This window comes from Carcharodon carcharias, chromosome 18, assembly GCF_017639515.1.
Source record: "Carcharodon carcharias isolate sCarCar2 chromosome 18, sCarCar2.pri, whole genome shotgun sequence".
Classification (NCBI taxonomy): domain Eukaryota; kingdom Metazoa; phylum Chordata; class Chondrichthyes; order Lamniformes; family Lamnidae; genus Carcharodon; species Carcharodon carcharias.
Window position 1 is genome coordinate 46,059,584 of NC_054484.1, and position 20,617 is coordinate 46,080,200.

A 20,617-nucleotide genomic window follows, 5' to 3' on the forward strand; every position below is an offset into this window, starting at 1 on the left:
AATGCAATTATATGCTTTTTCAAATAAGGAGACCAAAAAAGTACACAGCTGCAGTAAAAAGTCCCTACTTTTATATTCCTTTCTCCTTGCAATAAATGTCAACATTCTATATGTCCTTCTAATCACTGGCTGTATCTGTATGCTAAAGTTTTGTAATTCATGTACCAGGACACCCAGATCCCTCTGTGCGACTGAGTTCTGCAATGTCTCTCCATTTAAATAATATAATGCTTTTCTATTCTTCCTGCCAAAATGGACACGTTCTCATTTTTCCACATTATACTCCATCTGCCAAATTTTTGCCCACTTACTTAGCCTATCTTGTATCCCTTTGCAGACTATTTACATCCTTTTAACAACTTACTGTCCTACCCATCTTGGTGTCATCAGCAAATTTAGCTACCATATATTCAGTCCCTTCATCCAAATCATTGATATAGATTGTAAATAGTTGAGGCACCAGCACTGATCCCCATGGCATTCCACTAGTTACAAATTGCCAACCCAAAAAAGACCCATTTATCTGCTTCCTGATTGTTAACCAATCCTTTACACGTGCTAATATGTTACCCCCTACACCATGAGCTCTTATTTTGCATAGTAACCTTTGATGTGCCACCTTATCAAATGCCTTTTGGAAATCCAAGTACACCATATCTACAGGTTCCCCTTTATCCACCTTGCTTGTTAGTTCCTCAAAAAACTCTAGGTGCTGAATTTTCTGGCTGACGTGCGGGCGGTGGAGCCCGCACGTCAGTGCCTAAAATGTTGCACGCTGACGTCATGCGGGTGTCCCGACATCAGCGCATGGCATCACAATGTTTAGGTCGGCGGGTGCACTATGCAGCGCAACGTGTGCCCTCCATTAATTAAAGGCCTTGTTAAGGCCATTAAGTCACCAATTGTCGACAATTTTGAGGAGCCTGTGCGAACTTCGGCTAGGCGCACGGGCCCAATGGGCAGGCGGGTAAGTGATTTTTTAACAAACCTTATCCACTGGTGGGATGAGGTTTGATTCCAGATTTTAAAAAGTTTAATAAAGTTTTTGTGTACTTCATTAACATGTCCCATCTCGTGTGACATTTTCACATGAGGGGGGCATATTAATGGTTTTTATTTTTTTCTAGTTTAGAACTTTCACCACCTTTCAGCGATCTCCCTGAGGCACCACTTAGCCTCAGGGAAATGTACGCTCTTTCGCACGTATGCATGAAAGAGCTCACTCTCGCAGTTGGGAAATCCCCCCCGCCTGCACAGGAAGTGCATAGCGCTTCCTAACGAGCATCACGCTGGGCAGGCCTTAATTGGTCCGCCCATGTAAAAAGGCGGCGGGGCCTGTTTCGGCGGCGGGGATCGGCTGCCCGCATGCCACCGAGTTGGTCAGGTCCACCCTCCCATCAAGGGCAAAATTCAGCCCTAAAAATTAGTCCAACACGATTTCCCTTTCACAAAACAATGTTGACTCTGCCTGATCCCATTATGATTTTCTAAATATCCTGCTATAAACTCCTTAATAATGGATGCTAGCAATTTCCCTGTGATAGATGTCAGGCTAACTGGCCTATAGTTTCCTGCTTTTTGTTTCTCTCCTTTCTTGACTAAAGGTGTTACATTTGCTATTTTTCAATCCACTGGGACCCTTCCAGAATCTATGGAATTTTGGGAAATAACAACCAATGCCTCTACCATCTCTGCATCCATTTGTTTTAAGGCCATATGATCCAGGCCATCAGGTGCAGGGGATTTGTCAGCCTTTAGGTCTAATAGTTTTCCCAGTACCTTTTCCTTGGTGATGGTGATAAAAAAAGTTTCTCCCTCTCTTTCACCTCTTGGTCTTCAAGTATCTTTGGGAAGTTTTGCAAGTCTTCTACAGTGAAGACGGACACAAAAAAACCATTCAACGTTTTCACCAATTCCTTTTATTCCATTATTAATTATCAGACTCACTGACCAGAGGACCAACACTTGCTTTAATTACGCTTTTCCTCTTTAACTACTTGTAGAAGCATCACTATCTAGTTTTCAGGTTTCTCGATAGCTTTCTCTCGTTCTCTAATCTTTTCTTCTTTTTTAGTCATTCTTTGCTGGTTCTTAAAATCTGTCCAATCTTCTGACCTACCACTAATCTTCACAGATTTGTACAGCGTTTCTTTCAACTTGATACTATCCTTAATTTCCTTAGTCACGGATGATGCATCCTTTTCAAAGTCTTTCATTCTCACCGGGATAAATATTTGCTGAGAGCTATTCCTCAAATATCTCCTCAAATATCTGCCAGTGTACCTCTACTGTCATATCTTTTAACCTAGTTTCCCAATTCACTTTAGCCAACTCTGCCTCCATACCTTTATAATTAAATTTATTTAGGTTTAAAACAGTAGTCTTAGACCCACACTTCAAAGGCTCACCTTCAAACTGAACATGAAATTCTATCATGTTATGATCACTGTTATCCAGAGGCTCCTTTACTATGAGGGTATTAATTAATCCTGTCTAATTGCACGTTAACGGGTCTAGAATAGCCTGCTCCCTGGTTGGTGCTAGAACATAATGCTGTAAGAAATTGTTCCGAATATACTCTATGAACTCGGTTGTTTTTCACACTGGAGGAAGATAGCCAGTGGTGTTCCCCAAGGGTCAACGCTGGGACCACTGTATTTTTTTTTGCTATATATAAATGACTTGCATATTGCAAAACAGGGTAAAATTTCAAAATTTGCCGATGCTATCAAACTTGGAGGTGTGTCTGACAGTGAGCATGATTCCAGTTGACTGCAAAAGGTCATTGATAGACAGACTATCAGAATAGGCAGACAAGTGGCAAATGGAATCTAATACAGAGGAGTGTGCAATGATGTACTTTGGCAGAAGGAATGGAGAAAGTAATATAGACTAAATGGCATATTTCTAAAAAGTGTGCAGGGACAGAGGGACCTGGAGGTTCACATGCATAGATCTTTGGAGGTGGGAGGACATATTGAGTGAGTAATTAGCAAAGCATATGGGATCTAGGGCTTCATAAACAGAGGTATTGAGTACAAAAGCAGGTTAGCAAAGCATATGGAATTTTGAGCTTTATAACAGGTATTGAATAAAAAGCAGGGAAGTTATGCTGAACATATATAAAGCTCTGGTTAGACCACAACTAGAGTATTGCATCCAGTTTTAGTCACCACACTTTCAGAAGGTCCTTGAGAGGGTGCAGAGGTGATTTACCAGAATAGTTCCAAGGATGAGGGATTTTAGCTACCAGGTTAGGTTGGAGAAGCTGGGGTTGTTCTCCTTGGAACAAAGGAGATCAAGGGGAGATTTGATAGGTGTACAAGATTATGGCATGCTTAGATAAGGTAGACAAAGAGAAGTAGTTGATGGTACAAGCATGAGGGGACACAGATTTAAAGTTTTGGCTAAGAGATGCAGGGGAATGTGAGGAAGAACTTTTTTTACACAGCGAGTGGTAATCACTTGGAACTCGCTATGAGGATGGCAGGAGCGTAAATGATAAACGTTTTCAAAATGAGATTTGATGAGCTCTTGAGTGAAATAAGGTTACAGGCCTATGGAGTTACAGCACAGGAATGGGACTGATTGGATTGCTCTAGAAAGAGGCATGGACTCAATGGGCTGAATGGCCTCATTCTGTGCTTCTATGATCTTTTAAAAAATAAATACTCACAGTTTTCATCTTTCTCTTCCTTTTCATCCACAGGAAGACTTTTTAGCACTGAGTCAACACCAGGTAGCCGACAACGACGTTTCTTTTTCCCTTTGTTTTTCCTAATCATATGAAAGTTAGTATGAAACCGATCAATCCTTCGTAAATTTACTCCACGAGGCAAGAGCTTGAATAATTTCCAAAAAATAATTGGCTATAACACTGTCCCAAGACACAGGCAAACACACAAAAGATATGACTTTTAAGTATTTTTTAAAAAAATAATCTGTCACTGAAAATCATCACTTCAAAAGTTTAAGGAAAACAGTAAAATACATCAACATATATAGGAATGCAACAGTAATTTTAACCCTCAAACTGCATTTATTGCATATACCATTTTGCATTCATATTTATTTACCAAGATGCCAGTTAAGATTATTCAATACTTTTCAGCAATTTAAGTTTCATTAAGCCTATTTATTTTTAATCCAGTTCAGTACAGCTCAACACCAGCACAAAGAAAGCTACATAAATGAAGTGAACACTTGTACATGTATTGCTGGATTTGGTTTTAAATTGGATAAAGTTGTAAGTGGTCCATGGTACTCTTTTCCCAACACTGCATATAGGAATCTCCGAGGCAACTTCAATTAATGGACCCTGTGTACATGATGTACTGGAGTTTCTGCCCGGCATTGTACTGGCTGTAACTTCTGTACAAATTTTCTCTTGCTTGGGACACAAATGGCACCTCATTGTCAATCACTGCACTCTTTGTGACAACTCACATTGAATATTTTGGAAGACTCCTGTTGTGACTTTGCATTTTGAGCCATGACAAGAGCACATTTACTCACCTTTTAAACCTGTTCCTATTGGGGCTCCATTCCATTTGTGCATTAGCTGTGCCCTGGCAGCATATTGTATTGAGAATAAACACGACAATTCATTTGTTTCTCAAACTTCAGTTCATCAATCCTTTAGGCTGACCCTCTGAAGAACGTCTTTCTTGCCAGATTTCAGATAAAAGATTGATGCATTTATCTGACCAAGCTGCCAAGTATTTTTATATAATTATTATTTTGTAAGTACTTTGGGGTATGTAATGATGCTTACATCACGTAAATTATTCTTACATGCGAGCCACAGCTTTCTTGGCCAATTTACGCTGTAATCTGCGATTTTCATCCGTGTCACGAAGTACATGATCTTCTGCTGCCCATCTATCCCAGCTGGAGACAGGAGGATAAAGACAGGTAAAAATAAAAGGCAACAAAAAAAAACTCAAATCAAAAATAAAGCTTACAAAACCAAAATAAAGCCATTAACCCATTCAACAGCACAAATCCACGTTTTCAAATATGAAATTCTAATTAGTTTGCCAATGAAAGGGTTAAAAGTGTATTCAGGGGAAGGATTGACTTGCTAAAACCAAAAGCTTAAAAACACCACAATATAGCAATATTTGAAGAAATAAAAATTTTTGCAATATAAAAATATGTATTCACTTGTATGTTTAAGCACAGGAAAACGGAATCCGAAAGGCCACCAAGTATTAGGTTTAAAGTGAACCAGATCCTTGAACTTTCATTTAAAAAAGCAGCATGGGATCAATTCACAATATCACGCGATGCCAAACATAACATTCTAATAGAATAAATCTTGGCCCTTACTTCGGAGTATGCTATCCACAAGAAGAGTGAACTTTGATAGAAATAACTGAAAATCTGCTTCTTTGAAAAAACAACATCCTATTTTGGAATTGTATATGATGGAACGAAGGCTCCTCCGCTCTTGTTTGACTAAAGTACTCAACTGGAGCTGTTTCAGGTTTAGAGACTGCAATTTTGTCAATCTTCTGAAAGGCATAAGGATAAAATCCTTACATTCTTATAATTCATGACAGCAATTCACCAAATCTCAACCAAACATCAAATGTTTGCTTGGGTAATGTCAAAAACATTACCCAGAGGGCAGAAGTATACACAGGCGGGACTTTACAGTCCCACCAAAGTCAACGGACTTTTGAATGGCTCACTGCATTTTATGGCCCCGCCCCTGCCGCGACAGGACCGTAAAATTCCACCCATAAACTGGATTTTACAACCAATGTATTATAACAATCAGAAATCATGGAAATGTTCCTTCCTTTATAACTCTGGTCCAGGACAGAAATTTGAGGACACAAAAATCAATATACAGAGTAGATTCCAGAAAGGGCTGATTCATAAAACAACCTCAAATGTCAATCATCTGTTAGTAAATCACATTTCACTCTTTGAGCGGGATTTTCTGCACCCGCCCGCCACCAGGATCTTCCGGTCCCACCACAAGACAATGGACGTCGGGCTGGGGCGCCGCCTTGCCCGCAGCGGGTCCCATCCACGATGGGGCCGGAAAATCCTGGCCTTTTTGATTCAAGTTTGAATTTACCTAAAAAAGTGGCTGGAATTGCCTCAAGCTCAAAATGGGAATGAACTTGCAATTAGAACCAAATATATGATGCTGGCGGTACATCACACCTGGCATCTCAGATTTCAAACATGCAAAACACGTGCCCTTTCCCTAACATAGATGATGTACAATTTTCAAAATTGATTTGCACAACAAAGTTCACATGAAAGGAATGTAGCTCACAGTCAAATAATGAAATAACATCAACCAGAACTTCACAACAATCAGATTCATTTGGGATAATTGCCCCTTGGATGGTACTGTATCAAAGCTGTAGATAAGAACACTATGATTTCTCAGGGTTGTGTCTAAACAAATAGCAAAAGCAAAAGCTCTTGAACTTCTTAAAATTAAAACATCAGTTTTAATTAAGGGTAATTAACAAAAACAGCATAAAGTTAAATAATAAAGACAGTGCATCCTCGTAGGTCTATAAGCACATAAAAATTCAGGTAAGACAGGTCATACACTGAACCACGTGAAGATCAAGACTGCAAGTAGTTTAGTAGTTCTTTTCAATTGACAATGAAGTACGTCATAGTTTCTGCATTTGTGTGAACTAATGTTTTGACCCCTCCTAACAAAGATTCTGAGGCTTTCAATAAGCTGAAACAGAAGTTGATAAGTGAAAAAAACGTGTAAAACAAAAATCATTGGACTCAAGCAGTAACAATGAACTTGTCACTTCAAATGGTATTCTAAGGGAAATGATCAACTGGCAGATGTTAAAAGTATGTCAAAGTACTCCTTAGTTGAGTTTAAAAGTACAGTGCTCAGATCAGCTGTATATTTAAATGGCAGCTGAATCCATATGTAGTGTCAAAAACCATCTGTCTGCATCCTTTCAGTGACCTGCCCTTCTGGAAAGATAATTCAACAATAGCATTGGTAAAGACGTGCCAAGTAGAGTTTGTGTAGCTCTTGACTATTGTGTTATCTCCAAATTCTGATCTGAGTAGATAGGGGAAAGTGAAAAATATTTGCATCGGTATGATGCACACATTTTTTTTATTTTGGGTGATCTAGGGCAATATATGTGATGTATGAAATGTGGCAAGATTCAGGTTACGTCTTTCTCTGATTATATTATTCCAAAGACACAGGGACACGTGAAAGGGTGCAAAAGTATGAAGGTAATTCCACATTGTTGAGTTATGAGCAGAAAATAAAAAGAATTCTTTATTCTCAGTAGGAAGGCAAGGCAAGAATCATCAATCAAGGTAGTAACTTTTTTAAGATGAACCAGAAGCAAAGATCCAGCAGAAATACCACAAGCTAAATGGAAATCAACACAAAATTTCTTCACAATAAGTTAGAACTTGCCGGCTAAATAGATAAATGTACAGAATGAAGAATCTGTTGAATCAGCCCAACACAGGGAGTTAATTCATAGATAGTGAAGGAGTGTAGGAATACAGGCTTGGATTAAGATACAAAGATAGAACATTATCAAATGCCAATTCAGAGTACAGGTTCTCAAATTATACAGATTAGTCACAGTATCTTTCCATTTGCCTAGTTCTCTTATGCACAGTATACAGATGCCTTCCTTTTTCAGAAGACAATCTGTTTTGACCAACCTTCAATGTGCAAAGTGTCATGCAACAACAGCACAATTGCTCAGGGAAATAATCTTAGCAATGTGTGGCAAAGCAACTTTTACCAATGCATAACTATATAATGCACTAAGAGTAGAGATAACGGGGATTTCCTGCCAGTAAAATTATTCATTGCTTTTCCACAGAGCACAAAAAACACCAATCTTGGAATTGGAGAATACAAACATATGAACAAGGAGCAGGAGTAGGCCATTCGGCCCCTTGAGCCAGCTCCGCCATTTAATAAGATCACAGCTGGTCTGATAGTAACTTCAAATCTGCGACCCGCCCACCTCCAATAACCTACCACCCCCTTGTTAGCAAGGATTTATCCATCTCTGCCTTAAAATATTCAAAGGCTCAGTTTCCACTGCCTTTTCAGGAAGAAAGTTCCAAAGACTCATGACACTCAGAAAAAATTTTGCCTCATCTCTGTTTTAAATGGCCGACCCCTTATTTTTAAACAGTGACTCCTAGTTCTACATTCTCCCACATGAGAGAACATCCTCTCCACATCCACCTTGTCAAGGACCCTCAGGATGTTATATACTTCGATCAAATCACCCCTTACTCTTCTGAGCTCCAGTGGATACAAGCCTAGCCTGTCCAATCTTTCCTCATAAGACAACTCGCCCATTCCAGGCATTAATCTGACAAACCTCCTCTGAATTGCTTCCAATGCACTTACATCCTTCCTTAAATAAGGTGACCAATACTATATACAGTACTCCAGATCTGGTCTCACTGGTGCTCTGTGTAACTGAACCATAACCTCCCTACTTTTGTATTCAATTCCCCTTGCAATACATGATACTATTCTATTAGCTCTCCTAATTACTTGCTGTACCTGCATACCAGCCTTTTGTGATTCATGCATTAAGACACCCAGATCCCTCTGCATCTCAGAGCTCTGCAAACTCTCACCATTTAGATAATATGCTTCTCTTAACCTTTTCCTACCTAAATGGACAATTTCACATTTTTCCACATTACAATCCATTTGCCAGATCTTTACCAACTCACTTAACATATCTATATCCTTTTGTAGCCTCCTTTAGTCATCTTCACAACTTACTTTCCTACTTATCTTTGTGTCATCAGCAAATAGCAGACAGTATAACCAGAAGTAAATAGAAGGTGGTGAAAAAGTGATCAAATTCGACACATGATAACTGATTTGGTTGAGGTTGTGCAGTGGTGCATACAGAATCCTTGCCTAAAATATCTGGAATTTGAAAAAAAGACAAGACTAGATATCAATTAGCTAAACTCCACGAGAAATTTTACATCTTTAAATATCAATGCAGAAATCAAATTATATGAGTTATGATTGGAATTGTTAAAAACTGATTCAATTTGGTTTTGGTACTTAATTTCCCTGTTGCTACTGTGGTAGCTCTCCTATTTCTGTTTTTCTACATCTTCTGTCTTTTCTCCATTTTATGCTCCTTTTCACATTTTAGAATGTTACAACACCGGAACAGACAATTCTGTGCACCAATCTGCACTTTTCTCTCCAAGCCATCTAGTCAAACCTTACTCTCTGCTCATTCCCTAAACTCATATGTATATCTTATGAAACAACTAATTCCCTTTTAAAATAATTTATGGACTCTGCCTCAACAATGATTTGTGGCAGCCAATTTCACATTCTAACTATTCTCTAGGTGAAAGCTCTGGTCCACTTGTATAACTTTGTTTCTCTCAATTAATACACTTATTTAAATTTCTTAAAACCAATTTACTAAGCTGTTGGGTTTTAAAGGACCCTGAATTACTCCGAGATATCCTCCCTAAGCTTTTGTACTGAGATATTCTTCATCTTTAGTGTTTTCAATCTCCAGCTCAACTCAGCCTGTCCACTTTCCTCTGTTATGCCCCCTGTGACTTCCCTAAACATCTCCCACCATATAACCTCTTCTACTCATAATCCAAAGGCTACCCACTTGACTGTGTGATCTTCCTTGACCACTCTGTTCCTATGCTCTCAAGCACTGATAGGGCCATCTCCAACCACTTTCTTGCATCTCTCACCATCCATAGCCTCCCATTCCTTTCCAACCCCACTTCCTTCTGTGTCTATCTCAGAAAACAATCCATCCAAATTGCTTAGTTACAGACTTCCGAAAGCCTAGCATTTGGCCTCCATTCTCCACAATACTTCTACAGCCATGGGTCCATTCAATCACTTTCTCACCCCAGCTCTGATGTATTTATTCCCACTAAAATCTTTACTCTCTCCCATCTAAAAAGTCATTCCCCTTGGTATGTCTCAAACGATGCTGTCAAGTCTGAGCAGCAAATATTATCTATGTTTTATTTTCTCCAATACTAACCATCTCCTTAAATTCCTCTCTTTTACCTCCTCCATCTTCACTTCTAATGAATGTGAGCAGCTAATGCAGCTCTTTATCAGTAAGATTGAGGCTCTGTTCAGCCACCATGCTACTTTCCCAATTTTCCCTTGCCCAACAAGCAAAACTTGCACTAGCTCTAATCCTGTGTCCTTCCCTAGTTTCTCTCAACTCCTCTCACACCGTCTTCAAGCTCAATTTGTCCAAGAGATCCAAACCATGTTGCTTTCACCACATTCCCACTTCACCTTTTGACCACCCAAATTTCCTTCCTGCTCCCAATGCAAATTGACATTGTAAACCCAATGCCTTCTGTACGATCCTCCTTGAAACTTTATTTTTCTTAAAGACAATCTGGAAACCCAGTCGTTAAAAAATTTCTGTGGTGCTAACTCAGTAAAGCTATTTGCCAATAGGTTTTTCCAACCCTTCACTGTAACTTTGGTGATCGATTGATGGAGTCACCAGAGTAACTACCTAAACATTTATGCCATTTCTCTGGAACTTACAAGTAAAAAGAGGGATCCATGAACCACTGTAGAAATTGCTGTCGCCCTGTCCTTAAATCAGTGGAATATTTGACCCTTTCAGACATCTGGTTGAAGTACTCTGTTCTCTGATTTTACCAAGTTCATGTGGTTTGATCTTTTCATTTGATTTAAACTTGTCAGAGCTAATTATGCATCCACACAGATGTACACTGTAGGATTAGTTTCTGAGGAATACAAAGAATTTTCTTACCTTCTGTTCCAACCGTTAAAATGAATCAGATATTCTGGGATCTTCCGGCCTTTTTCATCTCTACCAACTTCTACATCAACAATCTATAAGAGATGATCAAACAGTCAAAAAATGCCATACAGTGTACCATTCATAAATGGAAATAATTAAATTTTTACATATATAACTTATAAAAATTTGTTAGAAATAACATCGAACATTATGAATACATCCACATCCCCTATTTACAGAGAAAAGTGTCAAAATATTATAGGGCAAATTTCTTATCTGCAAGTTTATTTTCTAATGAATCAAATAATTAACCATATTTTGCTTGGAAAAAATGGACTCAGAATTTTATAGCAGGGTCGACCATCTAGCTCATCACGACCATGCTGGCTCTCAAAATGCTATCCAATTAGCATCCTTCACTGAACCATATTTTTCATTTTTTTTCCAATATTTATCCATTTACTTTTAAAAGGGAGGACATACTTAATTTGGTAGTATTTCATTGGCCTAAATGCCATTAACCATCATTTTGAGGTCAAGTAATTAGGAAAATGTCAAAATATCGCCAGCCATTTTGACTGTGTCATCAAATTCAGGGGCAAAAGGAATCTATTGTGATTTTTATTTTGTCGTCACATTTTCTTTAGAGTCCTGGGCCAGAATATTGCCATCGGCGTACAGGGGCGGGCCTGACATGCTGACACGTAAAATGACAAGTGATGCTGTTGGGCGTGCGTCCCGACATCATCGTGCATCATTTCGACATTGCGTTTGGCGGGGGCATGCCGGAGGCGGCTGCCCGCCCGCCGAACTGTCAAAGGCCTATTAAGGCCATTAAAAAAGTAATTGACATTGTTAACAGCGCTGCCCGTCCAACCTTAAGGTTGGCAGGCAGGCGAAGAGCCCAAGCGGCCTTCGTGTTTTTCAGGAAACCTCATCCACAGGCGGTATGGGGTTTCCTGAAGGTTTAATAAATTAATTAAATAAATTTTGCCAAATGAACAAACATGTCCCAACTCATGTCACATGAGGGGACATGTTTAAATAATTTTTAGGTCATTTATTGAGAAGTTGCATTCTCAATTTAATCTCCCTGAAGCAGCTCCATGCCTCAGGGAGATTGCTGCGCTCTTTCGCGCACATATGCGAAAGAGCGCAGGTCCCAACTCTCCCTCCTCACCCAGCCCGCACAGGTAACACTGAACACTACTGGCCACATTTTACACTGAGCGGGCCTTAATTGGCCCGCCCATGTAAAATGGCAGCATGCAGCCAGTCGGCAGTTGGCTATAGGCTCCACGCCCGCCCCCGCCCGCTCAGCCCACCTGACATAGGTAAGATTCAGCCCCTGGTCACCAGAAAGTAATATGCGGGATTTCATCAGATGGGGCAACTTATAGCTTGATACAAAATCAGAGAACATAAGGCTGTGAAAATTCATGGTTCCACTGCTACTGACCTGTGTATAACCATCAATGCACTACATTATATGTGCAGCAACTCCTGAAGCTTAGTTTGAGGAAAACCTCCTTATCTCGTAACCTTAACCACTGTCTCATCAATTTTAATAACTCCTTCATGATGCATGCCCAAATCTCTTTAATACAAATTCAAAATAAGTATAAAAGGTAGATGATACACTCATGGGAAGTAACTTATCATTGGAATTAACTTTTCAACAGAAGAGCAAAGCAACAATGCCTGCTGTCAGCTAACTTATTTGATAGTTACAATGCCATCTGATCCACCATTAGGGTAACTGAGAGCATCTATTCCAAGCTTTTAGAAAGCATGTAATGGCTCCTTTTCACACCTTTTACTGTGCTGCTGGCAGAATGCCCAAGGATTAAATGGGCTTCCTCTCCATCTTGAACAAAGAGCTCATCAGTAGGCTACAGGAGTGTCCCAAAGTGCAACATTCTGGTTTGGAATAACTCCAGGAGATCTCAAAACATTGATCAGAAAATATAAGGAGCATTTTCATTTTATTTAATTTCAGAATGTAGGCTGGCAAGGCCATTTGCAGCTGGCCCTGAAAAGGAGGTAGTAGGTTGTCTTCTTGATCTGCTGCAGTCTTTATAGTGCACATGTCCAAGTCAAGATGGTACATGATTTGGAGGGGAACCTGAAGGTGATGCTCCTATGATACTGCTCTTGTCCTTCAGGGTGGTAAAGGTCGTGGGGCAAGGAGGTTTCCTCAAACTAAGCTCCAGGAGTTGCTGCACATTTAATGCAGTGCATTGATGGTTAATACACAGGTCAGCAGCAGAGGAACAAGTCGCTTCGTCTGAGGCGGTGTTGAGTTTCTTGAGCATTGTTATGGCTTCACTATGAGGTGAAATTCCTCTCACTCAGTACCAGGTAGTTCTGCAAGCCAATGCCCTAAAGGTAGGTTGGTCCTGAGTAGATAAGCAGCAGGACCCTCACCAGTGTTATGTTATATTAGCTACAATTCCTGCAATAGCCCTGCAGGGCTTTCCAAGCCATGCCTAATATATAGGTAAGTGGAACCTGTCCCTATTAGGAGTGGAATTACTCCATAGTGGGCAAACGGAAGTTATATTTGTGTCAAGCTCCCAGTAGCTTGGTTTGGAACTCCCGATTGTGGTGATGAGTGCCCTCATGTATTAGACACTTATAGACGACCAAAAATAATGGACTCGAAATACAGCCATGCTATTTGTCTCAATTACTTCTTGTGGTAGCAAATTTCACATTCTGACCACTCTTAGGGTAAAATAACTTTCTCCTGAATTCTCTTTTGGATTTATTAGTGACTATCTTAAGCTTATGGCACCTCATTCAGGTTGTGTCAGCAATTGGAAACATCTACTCGACATCTACCCTATCAAACCCTTTCACATTCTTGAAATTCTCTATTAAGTCAGCCCACAAATCTTCTCTTCTCTACAGGAAAGAGACCAGCTTATCCAATCTTTCCCGATAATTACAACTTCTCACTTCTGGTGCATATTTCACATTAATGTTTCGTAGCTTTCAATCTAATAAATGCCTTTTGAAGAAGAAGCAATCTAAGCATTACAATAACAGGACATCCTTAAAATCAATTGTCCAGTATCCTGTTGTACAACAGGATCATGGTACAAAACTAGACAATTTGGGTAAGCAGCAAAATGCTGTGGGCACTGGAAATAAAAACAGAAAATGCTGAAAAGACTATTGTTGAAGAAGGGCTCGCCTAAAACATTTATGGTCCAAAATTTTCTGAACACATTATTATTGATATGCAAATCAGTCAGGAACATGTGGCAAAGAAGTGAAATCCCATGAATTAAAATCATAGTGAGCTTCGCGAAAACAGCATCTCGCCTTTAAAAAGTTCTTACTTTTTGTCTTTTTTAAAAATCTCTCTTACTTCAACCTGTTTCCCTCTCTTTCTGTATTCGATTTGACATCAAATTCATCCTCCTGCTCACTCCTTCTCTCAATCCTTCAATCACATCAGTTAACAATATAACCTACTGATTGCAACATTCACTCAGATCAAAAGAGCCATATTTCCATTACTGTGCCATTAGTTCACATTTCCAGCAACATTGTGGGCAAATTTTTACAAATTGGAGCTGCAGGATGCAGGGGAAACTGTGATTCACCCTGCTCCAGCAAATTCTGGCTGATCCAACTTGCCAATTCCCTCTACAGATGCTGACTGACTTGCTATTTATTACTAAAATTTCCAATTTTTGTTCCTAGAGGTGGTGGCAGGGGGAGAGAGTGTCAATTTGAAAGAGAACCAGCCCAGAAATTAAGTGACTAAAATTCTTGAGCAGTTTTCTTTTGTATGTGCATGCTATGCATTTTCTGACATGAGATGAAATAGGAAAGCAACAACAATGATCTTTGTTTCTTGGGATTGGCGATCACAGACAACATAGCCAGGCAAAGACAAATTGCAGTGAGAGCCTTCCCAAGACGTCACCCTCACTCTCCCCTCACTAAGATATCAACCTCCCCCAAGGCCTCACCTGTTAGCGAATACACTGAGAAACACAGTACTACTCAGATCAGGGTGAACTGATTGATCCAATCCCCACAATCTTCTCAACGATATCACACCCAAATCCCCATATGTCTCACCACAATCTTATCCTAATCTGATGTCCAATATGTCAACTCAATTTTTCCAATACCTCCTTGCCAAAATCTTACCACGATCCTCCCAACATATCTCACCACTATCTTCCGCAATTCCTCACCCCCATCAATCACACCACCCCAATCAAAGGCCCAATCCTCCCGCTCGTGCCAAATTCCCCCACTCCGGGGACTCAACCCCAATCCCACCACTCCGGGATCTCGCCCCCATCCCACCACTCCGTGATCACGCCCCCCAGTCCGCCACCCCGAGATCACGACATCCCCGCCACCCCGAGATCTCACACCCCCGACCCCCCACTCCCGTGATCTCACACCCCTGAACCCCCCCACTACCGAAATCACGCCTCCGAAACACCCCACTACCGAGATCACGCCCACGCCCCCCCCACTACAGAGATCACGCCCCCGACCCCCCCTCCCGAGATCACGCCCCCAACCCCCTCTCCCGAGATCACGCCCCCGACCTCACCCTCCCGAGATCACGCCCCCGACCTCCCCCTCCCGAGATCACGCCCCCGACCTCCCCCTCCCGAGATCACGCCCACGACCCCCCCTCCCGAGATCATGCCCCCAATACCCCACCTCCCGAGATCTCACACTCCCCGACCCACCTCTCCCGAGATCTCACACTCCCCGACACCCCACCCCCGCACGCCCCCCACCGAGATCTCGCACTCCCCGACCCCTCCCTCCGAGATCTCACACGCCCTGACAACATCCCCCCCCGAGATCTCACACTCCCCGACACCCCTCCCGAGATCTCACACTCCCCGACACCCCTCCCGAGATCTCACACTCCCCGACCCCGCCCCCCCGGAGATCTCACACTCCCCGACAACCCCCCCCCACCACCCCCGAGATCTCACACTCCCCGGCCACCCCCTTCCGAGATCTCACACTCCCCGACCCCCCCCGAGATCTCACACTCCCCGACTCCCCCTCCCCGAGATTCCACACTCCCCGACACCCCCCCCCCCCGAGATCTCACACTCCCCGACCTCCCCCCCCCCCGAGATCTCACACTCCCCGACCTCCCCCCCCCCCGAGATCTCACACTCCCCGAACCCCCCCCCACAAGATCTCACACTCCCCGAACCCCCCCCCACCCGAGATCTCACATTCCTCGAACAGCCCCCCCGAGATCTCACACTCCCCGAACCCCACCCCGAGATCTCACACTCCCCGAACACCCCCCCGAGATCTCACACTCCCCGAACACCCCCCCACGAGATCTCACACTCCCCGAACCCCCCCCCGAGATCTCACATTCCCTGAACCCCCCCCGAGATTTCACCTTCCCCGAACAGCGCCCCCCCGAGATCTCACACGCCCCGAACCCCCCCCGAGATCTCACACTCCCCGACCTCCCCCCCCCCGAGATCTCACACTCCCCGAACCCCCCCCCACAAGAGCTCACACTCCCCGAACCCCCCCCCACCCGAGATCTCACATTCCTCGAACAGCCCCCCCAAGATCTCACACTCCCCGAACCCCACCCCGAGATCTCACACTCCCCGAACACCCCCCCCGAGATCTCACACTCCCCGAACCCCCCCCACGAGATCTCACACTCCCCGAACCCCCCCCCGAGATCTCACATTCCCTGAACCCCCCCGAGATTTCACATTCCCCGAACAGCCCCCCCCCCGAGATCTCACACGCCCCGAACCCCCCCCGAGATCTCACATTCCCCGAACAGCCCCCCCGAGATCCCACACTCTCCGACACCTCCCCCCGAGATCTCACACTCACCGACAACACCCCTCCCCGAGATCTCACACTCCCTGAACCCCCCCGAGATCTCACACTTCCCGACGCCCCCCCCCGAGATTCCACAGTCCCCGACATCCCCCCCCCCCCCGAGATCTCACACTCCCCGACCTCCCCCCCACGAGATCTCACACTCCCCGAACCCCCCCCTTGATCTCATATTCCCCGAACAGCCCCCCCCCCGAGATCTCACACTCCCCGAGCAGCCACCCCCCCCCCGAGATCTCACACTCCCCGACCTCCCCCCCACGAGATCTCACACTCCCCGAAACCCCCCCTGATCTCATATTCCCCGAACAGCACCCCCCCCCCGAGATCTCACACGCCCCGAACCCCCCCCGAGATCTCACATTCCCCGAACAGCCCCCCCGAGATCCCACACTCTCCGACACCTCCCCCCGAGATCTCACACTCACCGACAACACCCCTCCCCGAGATCTCACACTCCCTGAACCCCCCCCCCGAGATCTCACACTTCCCGACGCCCCCCCCAAGATTCCACAGTCCCCGACATCCCCCCCCCGAGATCTCACACTCCCCGACCTCCCCCCCACGAGATCTCACACTCCCCGAACCCCCCCCCCGATCTCATATTCCCCGAACAGCCCCCCCCAGATCTCACACTCCCCGAACAGCCACTCCCCCCCGAGATCTCACACTCCCCGAACAGCCACTCCCCCCGAGATCTCACACTCCCCGACCTCCCCCCCACGAGATCTCACACTCCCCGAACAGCCCCCCCCCCCCGAGATCTCACAATCCCCGAACAGCCCCCCCCCCCCGAGATCTCACACTCCCCGAACCCCCCCCCCCACGAGATCTCACATTCCCCGAACAGCCCCCCCCCGAGATCTCACACTCCCTGAACCACCCCCCCCCCACGAGATCTCACACTCCACGACCCCCCCCCCCCGAGATCTCACACTTCCCTGAACTCCCCCCCCCCCCCCCGAGATCTCACACTCCCTGAACTCCCCCCCCCCCGAGATCTCACACTCCCTGAACCCCCCCCCCCGAGATCTCACACTCCCTGAACCCCCCCCCCCGAGATCTCACACTCCCTGAACTCCCCCCCCCCCGAGATCTCACACTCCACGACCCCCCCCCCCGAGATCTCACACTCCCTGAACTCCCCCCCCCCCCGAGATCTCACACTCCCTGAACCCCCCCCCCCCCCACGAGATCTCACACTCCCTGAACCCCCCCCCCCCCCACCCCCACGAGATCTCACACTCCCCGACTCCCCCCCAATGTCACTACTTTCGGCGGTATTTGGTGAAGCAGGCGGCCGCTCCGCCCATTAAAACAACCGATAGCCACAAGGATTGCTACCTTGGCATCGTATAAAACCTTGGCCTTTGTCGGGTCTGGCTCGAAGCAGAGAACTCGTTCCCCTTTCCGAAATTTAAATTTCATTCCCCGAGTGTTCATTTGGTCATGATGGAGCGGGTGGAGGAAAGGGGGAGGGAGGGTGGGGGGGAGGTTGGGGGAGACCGTTAACCCTTTCACCGCCGCTTCTCGGCTGCACTTAACGCTTCAGTTCGGGACTCGACAGCCGGCATCTGCCAGGACAGCTATTCATTCACTTACAGGCCCCCCTCTCCCCGTACCCCGGCCTGACTGGCACGGACCTGGACAGCCCGGCCAGGGGGCCTTGTACAGCTGTTATAGGACGGATTCAAATGCCGCCGTCGTTTACTTCATGCGATAATTCGCCGGTAGGACAGGGGTTTCGTGAGGAGGAGGAGCTCGATTCCCTCAGAGAGATAATGTTCACTTTGTAATTACGGTTTATGAGGGAAAGAATACGTGTACAATGTATTCTGGGAGTTGTAGTTGGCCAGCGCCTTGAGCCCGAAGCCGATTGGCTGGAACTCGCTAAACTACAACTCCCAGAAAAAAGGTAAAATACTGCGGATGCTGGAAATCTGAAACAAAAGCAAAAAGTGCTGGAAGAATTCAGCAGGTCCGACAGCATTTGTGCAGAGAATGACAGAGTCAACGTTTAGAGTCCAGATAACTTCAGAACTAAAGAGTAGAAACGTGGTGAAATATATAATGTTTAAGGGGGGTGGGATAGATGAAGCTGGATAGAAGGCCAATGATAGTTGGAGGCAAAGGAGAGATTGCAAAAGATGTCATAGACAAAAGGCAGAAGGGGTGTTGATGGTGGTGATACTGACTAAAGGTGTGCTAATGGTGACATTAAGAGTAGAAAGCAGGATGAACAAGTGACATCTGTAACCATTATCACCTTTACCCAGTGTCACCACCATCAACACCCCTTTTGCCTTTTGTCCATGACATCTTTTGCAATGTCTCCTTTGCCTCCACCTATCATTGGCCTTCTATCCAGCTTCACCTATCCCATTCCCCTTAAACATTATATATTTCACCACATTTCTACTCTTTAGTTCTGAAGAAAAGTTATCTGGACTCGAAATGTTGACTCTGTCTTTCCACTGATGCTGTCAGACCTGCTGAGTTTTTCCAGCAATTTTTGCTTTTGTCTTCAAAGCTAAAGAGAAGTAGGCATGTGATGAAATTTATACTGTTTAGGTGGTGGTGTGGTGGGGTGGGGCGGGTGTGGAGCAGGTGAATGAAGTGTATGTGTTATCTTATAACACCTCTTCGCCTACAACTATACCTTTACAGATGTATACAGATTTGTAAGGATAACACAAGTTACAAAAGTTATCTTATACTTTAATGTTTCCAGTAACTACACAGTCCATGTAAACCAATTGGCAACCTGTAGTCAGGCACACCACACTCTGTAACCAAGTGACAGATGCCACCTCAACCAGATGCTATGGATCTCTCCTCAACTAACCCTCCCTCCAACCTGCTGACACTTGTTACACCGTGAGCTAACCAGTCTCACTGAACTCCATCTTTCACATGAGGGTTTTCAATCTCCACTCTCCAAATACTCACCTTGGAATCTTCTCCTAAACCAATGCTTTCTCAGATGCCTTCCGCAAGGGTTCACCTCCAAGGTTTCGAACGCTCCTTCTGATCTTCATCTTCCTTAGGTCATCACATGCATTCAAGCTGTATTCCACGCACACTCTCTCACCAATTCAGCCATCAACAGTACACTACTGCTTCACATGTCCATAGCAAAAAGTTACAGACCTTCAGTTGTCTATTTGGGTCTTCTGACCTCTTGCAAGCTGTTCTCGCTTTAAATCTGCTTTCTGCAGCTTTTGTCTCTAATTTTTTTTAATTCATTCACAGGATGTGGGCTTCACTGGCTGGGCAAGCATTTAATGCGCATACATAGTTGCCCATGAGAAAGTGGTGGTGAGCTGCCGTCCATGTGGTATTGGTACACCCACAGGGCTGTTAGAAGGGGAATTGCAGGATTTTGACCCAGCAACATGAAGGAATGTCGATATATTTCCAAGTCAGGATGCAGAGTGACTTGGAGGGGAACTTCCAGGTGGTGGTATTCCTATCTATCTGCTGCCCTTGTCCTTCTAGATGGTAGTGGTCATGGGTTTGGAAGGTGCTGTCTAAGGAGCCATGGTGAATTCTTGCAGTGCATCTTGCAGATGGTACTGATGCTACTGTGCATCAGTAATGGAGGGAGTGAATGTTTGTGGATGTGGTGCCAATCAAGTGGACTACTTTGTCTTGAGTGTTGTGGGAGCTGCACTGATCCAGGCAATTTGGGAGTATTCCATCACACTCCTGACTTGTGTCTTGTAGATGGTGAATAGGCTTTGGGGAGTCAGGAGGTGAGCTACTCACCTCACGATTCCTAGCATCTGACCTGCTCTTGTAACCACAGCTTTTATATGGCCAGTTCAGTTCAGTTTCTTGTCAATGGTAACCCCAGGATATTGATGGTGGGGGGGCTCAGTGATGGTAATGTCATTGAACATCAAGGGGTGATGGTTAGATTCTCCCCTGTTTGAAATGGTCAT

The 20,617-nt window shown here is 44.5% G+C and overlaps 1 protein-coding gene across 5 annotated transcripts in view; it reads right to left on the bottom strand.

The window, feature by feature from the left end:
* LOC121290620 (male-specific lethal 3 homolog) overlaps nucleotides 1-18,149 on the bottom strand; it is a 58,871-nt gene extending 40,722 nt beyond the window's left edge. The window contains exons 1-5 of one of the 5 annotated variants that reach the window (XM_041211294.1): nucleotides 14,783-14,955; nucleotides 10,806-10,888; nucleotides 4,795-4,890; nucleotides 4,516-4,711; nucleotides 3,677-3,777 (exon numbers count right to left, since the gene is read on the bottom strand). In XM_041211294.1, the coding sequence (XP_041067228.1) occupies nucleotides 3,677-3,777; nucleotides 4,516-4,550 (136 nt within the window). In that variant the 5' untranslated portion in view covers nucleotides 4,551-4,711; nucleotides 4,795-4,890; nucleotides 10,806-10,888; nucleotides 14,783-14,955. Of the gene's footprint in view, nucleotides 1-3,676; nucleotides 3,843-4,515; nucleotides 4,712-4,774; nucleotides 4,891-10,805; nucleotides 10,889-14,782; nucleotides 14,956-18,017 lie in introns of those variants that run through there. The other 4 variants (XM_041211293.1, XM_041211297.1, XM_041211296.1 and 1 more) reach the window with 4 other exon arrangements.
* Between the last annotated feature and the right edge of the window lie 2,468 nt (nucleotides 18,150-20,617).